This window comes from Centrocercus urophasianus, unplaced genomic scaffold (genome assembly GCF_019232065.1).
Source record: "Centrocercus urophasianus isolate 14NV4802_14NV808 unplaced genomic scaffold, USGS_Curo_1.0 seq_14, whole genome shotgun sequence".
In the NCBI taxonomy this organism is placed as follows: Eukaryota; Metazoa; Chordata; class Aves; order Galliformes; family Phasianidae; genus Centrocercus; species Centrocercus urophasianus.
In genome coordinates this window covers 29,105,925-29,118,157 of record NW_024884586.1, presented here as the reverse complement: position 1 = coordinate 29,118,157, position 12,233 = coordinate 29,105,925, and the positions used below count along the sequence as shown (strand labels likewise).

Here is a 12,233-nt window from a genome sequence, read left to right as displayed (position 1 = left end):
CCGGCGCAGGCTGGCGGCCGGCGGGGAGAGCGCGGTGCGCGCCATGGCGCTGGGCTCGGCCTGGAAGCAGATGTCGTGGCTGTACTACCAGTACCTGCTGGTCACCGCGCTCTACATGCTGGAACCTTGGGAGCGCACCGTCTTCAGTATCCTTCTGCCGGCGGCGCGTGGCGTGCTGGGCGGGGAGCTCTGGGACCGGGTGGGCTGTGAACGGTGTCCTGGGGCTGTAGCCGAGGCCGGCTGGGGCGGCGGGGCCCTGGGAGTGGTGCGCGGGGAGATGGCGGGGCTGCAGCCGGCGCGGGCGTAGCGCGGCCGGAGTCAGGGAAGAGCCCTAGTGTCGGCGTGTGCTTCTGTCGCAGGCATCTGGCCGCTCCGACTGCCTCTGCCCGGGGCCGGGTTTATATCCTGACATGCTTTCTCCTGCGCTTTGTTATTATTTATTACTATTATTATTATTATTTTTCTCCCGTAGAATTGCGATAGTTTTTTTCCCCCGACTCTTCAACTGGAGCCCCACTGTTTTTGCTCAGCACAGTTCTTTTGTGAATTTTATTTTGTTGTCTAGTAGAAAGTAAACGTGTGTGCTTCAAAACCTGGAGAGCTTTGGTTTGGGCTGCACTTTGTCACACGGTTTGTGTTAGAAGAGCATTTAATCCTTCAGCTGGTAAATTTGTTTGGTTCTTCTGGAGTGGAAGAACTGGATAGATTCTAATGTGGAGCCTTCTGTATGCAAATTGTTTAAAGGTGAGCTTCGTCAAGCAGCTCTGTCAGACTGGCACTGCGCTCTTCTAGGGGCTGTTATTTATCACAAGTGATATTCTTTGCAAGCATGGCTGTTTTGATCTCGAGTTAAAATGATGTCTCATGAATGACCCTGAGCCAGCTCCAGTTAATGCTGAGAGATACAAAGATAAACTAACAAAAGCATTAAAGCTGCTTTCAACCATCAAGAAGGGTTTAAGAGTGAAAAGCTGCTTTTCCTGGTCAGTTGTAAAGGAACTAGTTTCATTATATAAGAGTGGTTCATATATATATAAGAGTGGTTTCCCAGGTTACAGCTGGTTACAGGTTGCAGAGAGTTTTCTTGTGTACACTTGGTAAAAGTGGAGTCATTATTACTTTTTGTCTTTCTAATACTTACAGATGCACTGTGCATAGTTATAGAGGCAGTGGTTTTTAGTTTCAAAATACCATATTTCTAACTAGAATACCCTCATCTGTTTGTACTGTGTATCACTGAAAACATTTCATTTTTGCTTTCCTTACAATTAGGCTAGTTATAAATATATATGTTTTTTCTTTTTGTGTTAACCAGACAGCTTCTTAACTTGGGCGAGCCATTTAACTAATTGACAGTTTACTTACTTTATAAAGTGCTTGTTTTGCAGTGAAGTGATTGTTGCTCCACTTCAAATAATGCCCTGAGTGTCCCATGTATTGTTTGCAACATCAGATTGGCTACACTGTGCCTGTCTTCAGAGGGAATGCTGTCACTGCTGGTGGGCCAGGTCTGCCAGGCACTGTGCAAGGACCACATGGACAGAGGGCCTTGGAGCTGGCAGTGCAGAGACCTGCTGGGTGCATTTCCAGCCTCTTGTGTTCCAGAAGTGCTGGGTGCACTGATACTGGAATGTAGATCTATGGGTTGACCTTCATTTTAGTGTCTTGCATTGTGCAATCTTCTGGGACTAAAAATACACCCAGAAGCTGGTATGCTCTAATAAGCACCACATATACCTCTGCTCTATCTCGGGGAAGTCAGTCACAGAGCCTTTGTTGCACACATGCTATGGTAACTTCATTTCTCAAAGTTACGGAGCATGCACAGCTCCTCTGATTTCACCTGTGGAAACTGAGTACTGTTATCTGCGTTATCGTGCTTGTTGATCTTCAGAGCTTTATATAGTGTTTCTGAATCTCTGCGAGTTACTGTTGAGAGTAAAACTTTCGAATTTCTGATGTCTTAAACTTTGAATGGCCTAATCCTTGAATAGTCTGATGCTGTAGTTTCTGCAGATAAAGCCTTGACAATCCTGGAGTGTGACAAAGGTCTAGTTGTATGTTTACACTGTAAGCTGACTTCTTTGAGTTTCTGGTTTCCATTTGGAAAGTTCAGCTAAATGAAGGGATCATCTTAAGATTGCTTAGCAGATGGCTTCATGTGAGGTTTGTTTTGCAGCTCTGCCATAGTAAAATACCAGTGAGCATCTATTTATTTACATAAATTTACTCCAAATCATGCTGATCCTGTGAGGTGTTGTGACTGAAATGACTGGAAAGGTGTGTGTAACAATGTCACCCACATTTTTCATTACCCTTGCAGCCTTTTTTCCTTAAGTACTGTCAACACTTTTTAAATGGAGGTCCTTGTCTATGAGAAGAGGTCTGAGCTGATAGAGCAGCAAACCAAATAATGTAGTAACTTAAAGCCTAGGGAACACTGGCTTTATGGTTGCAGTACAGTTTTCATGCCAGATGTTTTGTGAACAATAAGTAGAATTTATTATGTCATTCTATTCCGATAAGTTGATATCAGAATTTAATGCTGTCTTCTTAATAGTGAGTAGGCTGTGCACAAGTAACAGCTCTTACTCAGTACAGGTATTCATATAATCCTTTTGTTTTTGCCTTTTTTTTTTTCCAGTGGTTGACTGTTCTGCCTGACTGATTGTGCTGGCTTCTGCAGGTATTGCTTAATACCTTGGAGGATGTATGCATAATTCATATATCCTCAGTGCCCGTTTTCAATTCCTCCTTCTCCCTTCCCATGCTTCAGTCTGTACTGTTGTGTCTATGATAAGGCAGTGGATATCTTGCAAAGCGTCCTGCTGTAATTCAGCTTATCACCTGCGTTCTGTTTTCTAATGTTCTATTGCTTCTTCCTACAGCTGTAACTGTTGAATACAGTTAGTACTTAGGATTTATAAATATAATGTTATGAGCTAGATAATAGAAAAATGGTAATGCTGTGCTTATATGACTTCTGATGTACTTTTGGTTTTAAATGCTTTCTTCCTTAACCGTAGTTCAGATTCAATGCTAGTTTCCATTGTTGGAATGGCACTGTACACGGGTTATGTGTTCATGCCTCAGCACATCATGGCAATATTGCACTACTTTGAAATTGTGCAGTGATGAAGAATGTATGTTGAAGAAGTAATCATGCTCTGAAATCTGGTCGACAAAGAAGATTGAACCTCTTAGTTTTAACAAGACTTCTACCGATGTTCAAAAGGGAAAGACACGATGATTCTGAAGACTAAGAAATGAGATCTGTAGAGCAGGGGCACGAGATGTCCCCTATGTTGTGTTAATTCCTTTTGATTTTACAAGATATGCCCTTGTATAGTAGTTTTGTCTACCTTAACATTGTGATTGTACTTTGATATCAGTATTTTCTTAACTTTGTGACAGTTTCGATATTGCACTGTGAAAGCTTTTCTTAATTGTAATTTTGAGTAAATCTTAATTGCCTTCTATTTTTAATCAGAAAATCATCTAATTAAATGGGGCTTAAAGCTTTTGCTATTGTATGGTATGTATTTGCCTGGGTATTTCTATCAATGCATTTTTGTAAGAAAATACATCTAGATTCATATTAGAGACATGGATATATTCGTCTAACACTACTTACACAAATTAGTTTGTACGACTGAACTCAGGTGTACTGTTTTCTTGTCCAGACTTTGTTCAACAGTATATTTGTGCATATCACCTGAATTTGGAATTAGCAATTATTTCAAGTTTCTGTGCTCTGTATGTTGGAGGAGATAGAGAGAAAGCACTGTAACAATGAAGGCTGCATTCTTTATGTTTGAAGAAATGCTGTGGTTATGGTCTTTTCATAGTGGGAACAAAAGCACTTTGCTGACGTAGGCCCACATAAAGCTTTGGGATAGTACTTTAAATCAACACTTTTTCTAACAACTGATTAAATTGTACTTTTACATAATGCTTTGTTATGTTCCATTGGTGATGGTTTTCTGGTAATTTTCACACAGCAGTGTAACAGCCTATGTTTTAAAGGGGTTTTCTATCGCTGCTAGCGTTCCAAATGTGTTCTCTCTACAAATGACCAAAATGTAGGGTTATAAATGGACTCGAGTTAAAACTACAGCAATAAGTAGCTGAAACCTTGACTGAAGTCCTGTCTTTTTTATTTAGTTTGTTTTTTTTTTTTTTAATAGGGATTTTTTTTTCAGTTTTGTATACTGAAATGTAAGATGGTGACAACCTAACTTTCTTAAGTGTTTTTTTTTTTAAATAAAACTTTAAAGCAGAGCTTTGCTGCAGAACTTTCTTTGAGCAGTTAGTGTGTTTCTGAATGTTGCTTACTTTTCTCAGACCTATAAAAAAATGAGAACTAGTACGTGACCAAAGAATTGTGATTTAGTGGCCCAGTAATAACATGTACTGTTACATTTTTTGTGCGACTTCTTTTATAATGAGGAATTCAGTTACACAACTAAACAGTTCTATAAATACACTGTCTTTTAGGTTTATATGGCTTTCTCAGATGCACACAGATGGAGCAAAAAAGCTTTTTTTCATTTAAGTACTTTATGCATCTCTAATGGAACTCTATCATCATGTTGGAACTATAAACAGTGGGCCTTCTTAGGTGAACCATAGCTTTACTGCCATTGGTAGAGGTCTCTCACTAAATTAGTGCCTTGCTTAAGGTGGAATTTCTTGTGAAAATTTCTTAAACTTTTAATTGCCATTTCACTTATCCCATGTCTGCCCAAGCAGTGGTGTTACTGATTTGTGGTGTTAGTCTCCCATGAGAGGCCCAAGCAGTGGTGTTACTGATTTGGTAAAGCTGGAGACAACAGGTGTGTAATCCTGTCTTTCCTTATTTGAAGTTGGAAGAGCAAACAGGCAGTTTTATTTTTAAAGTGCATCCACATGTGTGCATAGGTATTTAAAAAAATAAAAATGGAGATAATGAGTAGTTAACATTCTCTTTTTGAAGTAGTGTATTGTAAATTCGTGCTGCCCATGGGTTAAATTGGTACTGTGATGTTTCTTTGTGAACTACCATTGTATTTGAGGCAAATTACTGCTGAGAGAGGGTTTTAGTTGTTTGGGGTGGCTGGCGAGGGGGACGGGGAGGGATTACAGTAACAACAACAAGAAAAAGCTGTGCTGTAGCATTATGAATGCTAAAAATGATTTTTAATTGTGAAAGGATTTATATAAAAAAAAAAACCTTTTGATGTACTGACTTTTATTAGCTGTCTGGTTTTTTATTTTTATTTATTTATTTGTTTATTTATTTATTGAAACAGGGCAACCATAACCTTTAAACACTTGCATTATGTTAGTGTGGGCTTGATTGATATCATCCTTGGATTCAATTTGCTAATTTGAGGAATCTTTTTTAGCAGTATTTTTCAAATTATAAATCAGTAATTTCTTAGGAACTTTGGACTGTTCTTTTTGGCTCTAGATGCTTTGTTAAAGATGAAATTATTTCATTAACAAAATATTGTGTGTTTCTAGAGGTTTTTCAGGGTGATTTTTGTAAAGCTGATCTAAAGAAGAGGTGGATTAAGTACAATAATTATGAAGCAAAATGAGTGGTTGTTTTTTTTTTTTAAGTAAGGATATTGGTAGAAATTTAATTCATCATTAAATTTGAATAATAAATGAATCCTAAGGCTATTAAGTTGTTTCCCCTGAAACTACAGCAGTCTGCTTCAATGTCATATTAACTGGGGAATCAATTCCTTCATGTACATACTTTGAGCTTTTTCTTTGCAAGCTGAGGCACCTTATATTCCATTTGGAGGAAGCAGGTCAATTATACTTTTGTTTAAAAAAGAATGTTGTTAACCAAGTCATCCGTATTTTATATACAGATAGAAAAAATAATTGTGAGAAGTATCTAAGGGCTGCGTGTGGAAATCTGAGCCCTTGAAGTAGCTTTATGTTAGTCTTTTAACAACAATAGCTCCTGGGATTTAGCTGGAGTAGCTCAAAATGTGTTAACTCTTACAGTGCAGCTGATAACATCAGCTCTTGTCAGACAGCCCCCACCAGAGGCTGGCGTCCTGCCTACTGTGGTATATGCTGTGCCTGGGGCTCAGCTGCTCTCCTGCTGGTCTGCTCCAGAGTTGGCTGCACACCCCCATAGCTGGTGCAGTGTCTGGAAGCTGCAGGGATTTTCATTATAAACTCCTATGGTAAGAACTGCTGTAGCTGTAAGAGGAAACTTAGACACGAAATCTAGCTGTTCAGGGTCATGTGTTGTGATTGCATGTGTATGTGTATGCATGTCCCTGATCAGTCAGCTTTATAAAAACATACCCTCCTGGTGGATGATTTCTTCCTTCAGTTTCTTCCTCAAAGATACTTTTGTGAGGTGGGATTGGGCTGAGACTGGCAAGTCCCAGTTGTAATGTCTCTGGTGGCTCTGATAATTTTTCTTTGGGATTATTGTGTAGCACATAATAAGTTGTAGGTGTTATTTTGTTGTTGTTGTTGTTTTTAACTACTTTGTGAAGGAAGACTCAAGAATCCTAAAGCAATACTTTCTCACTGAAATTTAGCAAAAAAAAAAAAAAAACAACCAAAAAACAAAAAACAAACATTTGTTTGTGCATTCATTTAAACATTAAAAAGAAACTGGTGTGAAAGGACTGTCGTCCTATAGTCCTTAGAATCACAGAATATCCTGTGTTGGAAAGGGCCCACAGGGATCACCGAGTCCAACTCCTGGTTCCATACAGCACCACCCAAACCCAATATCTGAGAGCGGTGTCCAAATGCTCCTTGATCTCCAGCAGGTTGGGGATTGTGTCCACTGCCCTGGGCAGCCTGTTCCACGTGTTCCTCCCTCTGGTGAAGGACCTTTTCCTAACTTCCAGCCTCACCCTCCCCTGGCACAGCTCCATGCCGTTCCCTTAAGCCCTGTTGCTGTCATAGAGAGCGGAGCTCAGTGCTGCCCTCCACTCCCTATGAGGAGCTGCAGCTGCCATGAGACCTCCCTTCAGCAACTCTGCTCTGGGCTGAACATAGCACAGGACCTCAGATGCTCCTCATGTGTCTTCTACTAGAACTGTAGACCTTCCACTATCTTCATAGCCCTCCTTTGGATGGTCAAGTAGTTTTAAATCCCTCATACACTGGCACCCAAACCTGCAAGCAGTGCTCGAGGTGAGGCTGCACCATACAAGCAGAGCAGGACAACCCCTTCCATCACCCAGTGGCTGTGCTGGCCCTGTTTCACCTGGGGGTACAGCTGATTTTGGGCTGCCTGGGCATGCTGTTGGCTCAGATTCAGCTTGCTATCAGCCAGAGCCCCCTGATCACTTTCCTCGTGGGTGCTCTCTAATGTGCCCCAGATTGTACAAAGATCTGGAGTTGCCTCATGCCAGGTGTAGAATCCACCTGGATGAATATAAGTTGAATCTTAATTGTATAATGGGTGGGCATAGGATTACTGTAGATTAGTGCAACTAGTCTGATAGGATGTGCTGTGCTGTTTCTCTTGGGTGCAGTAAAGAAGCATGTGTTATAAATGCTGAACAAGGGATACCTGCTTCTGACTAGCAAAAAAAGATTGTATTGAGATTAACAAGCACAGCATGAAGAGATTTGATCCTGTGGTACTACTGGACTGTGAGCAAAGTTCTGAGGAGAAAGAAGTCATCCTTTAAAACACCGAAACAGCATGTTCTGGGGTTGGGACACCAATAACGTTTTTTTTTTTAATTGTCAGAAATTCCTTCTCATCAGATAATTTGCCCATGTTTTCTACAGCTGCTGTTGTGGGACAACAATTTCTTCCACTCTTGCCCATCCTAGCACCAGGGTTGTTTTTTCTTTTTCTTCTTTTCTTTTTTTTTTTGATTGTTTGCTTTAAAGATAGAAGCATAAAACTTTATATGTCATTTGCATTGTTTCTCTATTCAGTCTGCTGTGGTCAGACTTAGATAGAAGTATTAACTGAGCACAACTGCTGTCTCCCTTTCATCAGGATGATTTAAGGGGGAAAATCTAACATCGCAGTCCTGATCTGAATCAAGCTTCCTTTCCATGTAATGGGGATAAATGAAATTCTAGATGTGAAATGCCCTCTCTGGAGTTTCTGCAGAAGCTCTTCTGTTTTTCGTAACAAATTCAATATATGAAATTTAGTGTATCATTACAAGATTTTTCCACCCATCTAAACTGTCGTAGTGTAATTGAAGACTGAGGAATGATGACCATCCACACTCCCTGAGAGATTCAAGCCCTGATTCAATTTCTGAAGTGTCATTAAAGTCAAGCTTTTTCTTCACAGTATTTTTGCAATGACAGTAGGTGTATTTCAAATGTTACAAGTACTTACAGTAAAGCAGAATGGGTAATTACATTATACAATAGCTTATCACTAAATCCTACGTAAGATGCTGTGAGGCAATCTTGGCTGAAACTCAAGCTGTCCTGAGGTGGTGTTGCTGGCGAAACCCTTAGCAGTGCTTTGTGAATTCTGTCAGCCTATAGACTGTAGAGATCTGTGCTTGTTCACAGGGGGAGAGGCCTTACGAATATCAGGGACTCTGTTCTATATGTGCAGCAGTTCTTTATGTTCTGTTGTTGCTCATTTAGTACTATGTGACTCCAAATACCTGTAGGTCTTAGGGATTTTGATGTCTGTTAATGGCTTTTAATGTAAAGACATTCTACTTTCCTTTGCAGGGGGGATCCTCTGTTAATTACATTCCTTATTCTGGAGGAATTTTTAAATGTGTTACGGTGATTCTAATCTAAACTTGGCTCATTATGTGAAATCAAAGGGAAGGTGCATAGAGTGGAACTAATATAAAAGGAAAGAGGCTGAAAATGAAAATTTCATTTGCCCTTGGACAAGCATAAGGAGTGGATTGGATGAAAATTATTTTTAAAGGCTTTTGGTTTCTGTGAAACTTCAACTATTGCAGAATGGGTGTTTCTAGTATTTTGACAAATGTTAGAATTATTTCCCTCAGCATAAAGCATAACCTTGTTTTCAGATGGCTGTGTTGAAATTTTACATAATCCATTGCTGAAACTAAAGTTAAACCCCAAAATTTACCAAATGAAAATGTGAATTTGTGAATTTTTCATATAAATATGACAGTTACTGAATTAGGAACTTTAAGCTGCAGAAGTGTTGGTTTAAGGTGGCATTTTAGAGTGAAAGCCCAGTGTATTGCACTCTACTGTATTTAATCGTAATTATCAGATATTTTCCAAACTAGGGATTGAATTAGTGGATGGCTGTATGAAAATCTTTCTTGGTCATTAATCTTGTCTATCTGTCTTAGACCACAGAAGAAGGGGCCATACTTTGATGGTCTGTTGAATTCCTGGTATCTACTCAAACAGAATGGTGGTCGCCACTGAAAGATGAATGTGTACACTCAGAAGGGAGACAATTTCTGTGGAAATGAGGTTTTCCAGGTCAGAATGTGGCTGTAGGGTATGCCTGCCATGTGATTTTACCTTGTGCTGAGATTCAGAAGTACCCTGCAGGAGAATTTGTGCAGCACTGCATTTCCTTGGGAAGAGAATTGTATAAAGTCATCTCTATGCTGAAAAGAAGGGAAGTGTGTGAGAGAAATCCTGATCAAGCTGAAGCACACAGAGATGATGTCTCTCCTCTCTGCACTGTGCAGCATTGCCTACAAGCATCCATATGGCATATTGGTTTTCAGTACTGCTTCTGCTAAATGTGATGCGCACGTGTGTTCACAGTCATTCAGTTTTTTATCTTTGGGAAATCATAAGGCGTGCTCAGATGTATGGGTAGGCATAGTTCAAGGGTTTCATTCCTTATTCTTTTGGCTGGAAACTGTGATCTGGAGAGCAAATGCTATGCCTGTTGTTGGTCTGTAAGTTGATTGATGATGGCAGTATTTCTTTTAAAGCCAGCATCTATGCCTCCCATTGTTATATCAGTTTGTGAATGTCTTTACCTGTTGCAAGAAGCAGTTCAGTTGGGAAAACCTCTTTTGTCTGATATTTTAGCAACATCTGAACTCTTCATTCAGCTACTGATAAACCCTTTGAATTGTGCGTGAGATTGTTTAATACTGCTGTGTGCTTTCTCAGGTAATTTCAGGCTTATATTAGGACAGCAGACCTCAGATGGACATATTGCAAGAATTATTAAGGTCACAGGCCTACTTTTGCATGGGAAGAAAGCATATAAGGAGGCTATACAAGTGACCCAGAAAGCGCCTAGCCTTAATGATGTAACAGAAGCCAGCCACATATAAAGGTATGTGTTTGTCCCTGCTAGCAAATAGAAAAGAGCTGGTGGCAACTGGGGTTGCAAATGATGGCAGGGGCTTGAGAGCTCACAGATAAATCAATAATAGATCCAGAAGAAAGGTGAGAGAGAAAGTAGCAAAATAACTTTTGAGTTTGTGCATATAGAAAACAGAATTCAGCTTGTTTAGGGAATTGCTAGGCAGAATTGCCTGAGAAGCTGAGGATATATTGTATGTATTCATTTGTTTATGTCAACTAAGTTAACTCATAGGGTGACAGATTGAAAATACAGTGAAAGTGCTGAGATAGCAGTGATGATATGGTCCCAAGGTGATCTTTACATTTTATTTCTCTCAGTGATGTTATAAGTCAATAAAAAGTTATGGTTAGAAGGACCAATAAAAACAGAATAGAAAGCACTATTGTCTGAGCTTGAAATGAGGAAAAGGTCAGGAGAGGCAATGACTGCAGTATCTTACAGTCTGTTTCCTGTAAAAACTGAACAGCCCATCAGTTGAGCAGAATTTTATTCCTTCTCAGTTAGCTGTTTTCTGAATTGGTGTCTTATGGTCTTGGCTCTGATTTTTTCTGCTATCTGCTGGTTATCTGCTAGGCTCAGAAGTTGATTCACACTTGTCTACAGCCAGACTTTCGTAAATACTCAGTGTTGTTGTTATGAATGACTCTGCTATTAAGAAATCAGAATGTCTCATCTCCTTTTTCAGTAAAGTATTGGTTCCGGAAGAGAGTGGAAAGAAGAATCTGATTTCTACTAATTCACTTTCAAGCTGTTTTCTGTGGAACTTGAAAATAGCTTACTTATGAGAGCTGATTGTTCTCATGAAAGGCCTGAAAGAGAAAACCAAAGAAAGAGAGCCTGTTATTGCAGATGTTTTCTTTCTTTGTCATTATTACAGAATTTCTGTTGATGTTCTTTTTTGAATTCTTGAATGATGTGTGGTTTAAAGAAATTACTAAAAAGGAATACTTTGTTGTCTCACAGTCTTGGATTCTCATCAACAAAAAAACCCACATCAGAAAAAACATTTTTTTTATAGTATAAAAACACTTCAGTCAGAGATCAAACCTATACATTTTTTTTCTCCTTTTGCAGTAGGCAAAAGGAGCAGGAGGGTGCTTCTGCTGCTGCTGGAGACAAATTTTTTAGCATCTTTGAACTGTACTGGTTCCGAGAGCTCAACAAAAATAAGTACCTGTTCTACTTCTGTTGTCACTATGTCCAACCTAATGAGTAAGGGATGTGGTTAGTCTTGATAGCTCAAGTTAGCATCACCTTAACTTAAGTTGCAAACTCAATAATAGGGTCACTCATCTGGAGAAACTCAGCTACGAGTCCTTGTTTTCACATATAAATGAACTGGGAAGAGTATCAGGGAGACTGTATCTTCCTTTATAGCACATCTCAGGCTAAGTATCCCTCAAGCCACTCTGTGTGTTTTGTCCCACATGCACCAGCTTTCAGCTTTTCTTTACTCCTGAAAGAAAATTTTACTCTGGGAATAAATTTCCCATTGACAGCTTAGCTACTGTGGCAGGATAACAACATCTCATCCTTGCAACCCCTGCCAGCAGCTCAAAATGCAGTGACTTACATTTTCAGTGACAGCACTTAAGGAATTAGAGCTCACCTCTATGTTGTGGGTGGAGGTCTCCTTATAATGAACCTACTTGATGTACTGATATAACAAGGCAGGATATTAAGTGGATTGTGAACATCAAACTGCTATACTTTTAAAAGAGCTGCAAGTTTAAAGCCTCTAATTCAAGTAGGCCTCCTCAGGAAAGCATCAACAAAAGACATCTCAAGACACAATTGTTTTGTGCCCTAATGAGAATGCTTCTTGCCATTATGAGGCCAGTGAAACTGGGGATTTGCAGTAGTGCAAAGGAAGCAGCTGATTCCCCACATGTCCAGATGTGCTTTTTTTTGCAGAGCTCTGTTAGTAATACAAAAAGCAATGCACAGT

The 12,233-nt window shown here is 39.7% G+C and overlaps 1 protein-coding gene across 1 annotated transcript; it reads left to right on the top strand.

The window, feature by feature from the left end:
* On the top strand, positions 1-4,954 carry SPTSSA (serine palmitoyltransferase small subunit A). Its single transcript, XM_042814864.1, has 2 exons — positions 1-146; positions 3,032-4,954. The coding sequence occupies exons 1-2, from the start codon at positions 44-46 to the stop codon at positions 3,133-3,135; spliced, it is 207 nt and encodes a 68-aa protein (XP_042670798.1). The 5' UTR covers positions 1-43; the 3' UTR covers positions 3,136-4,954.
* Positions 4,955-12,233: the final 7,279 nt, after the last annotated feature.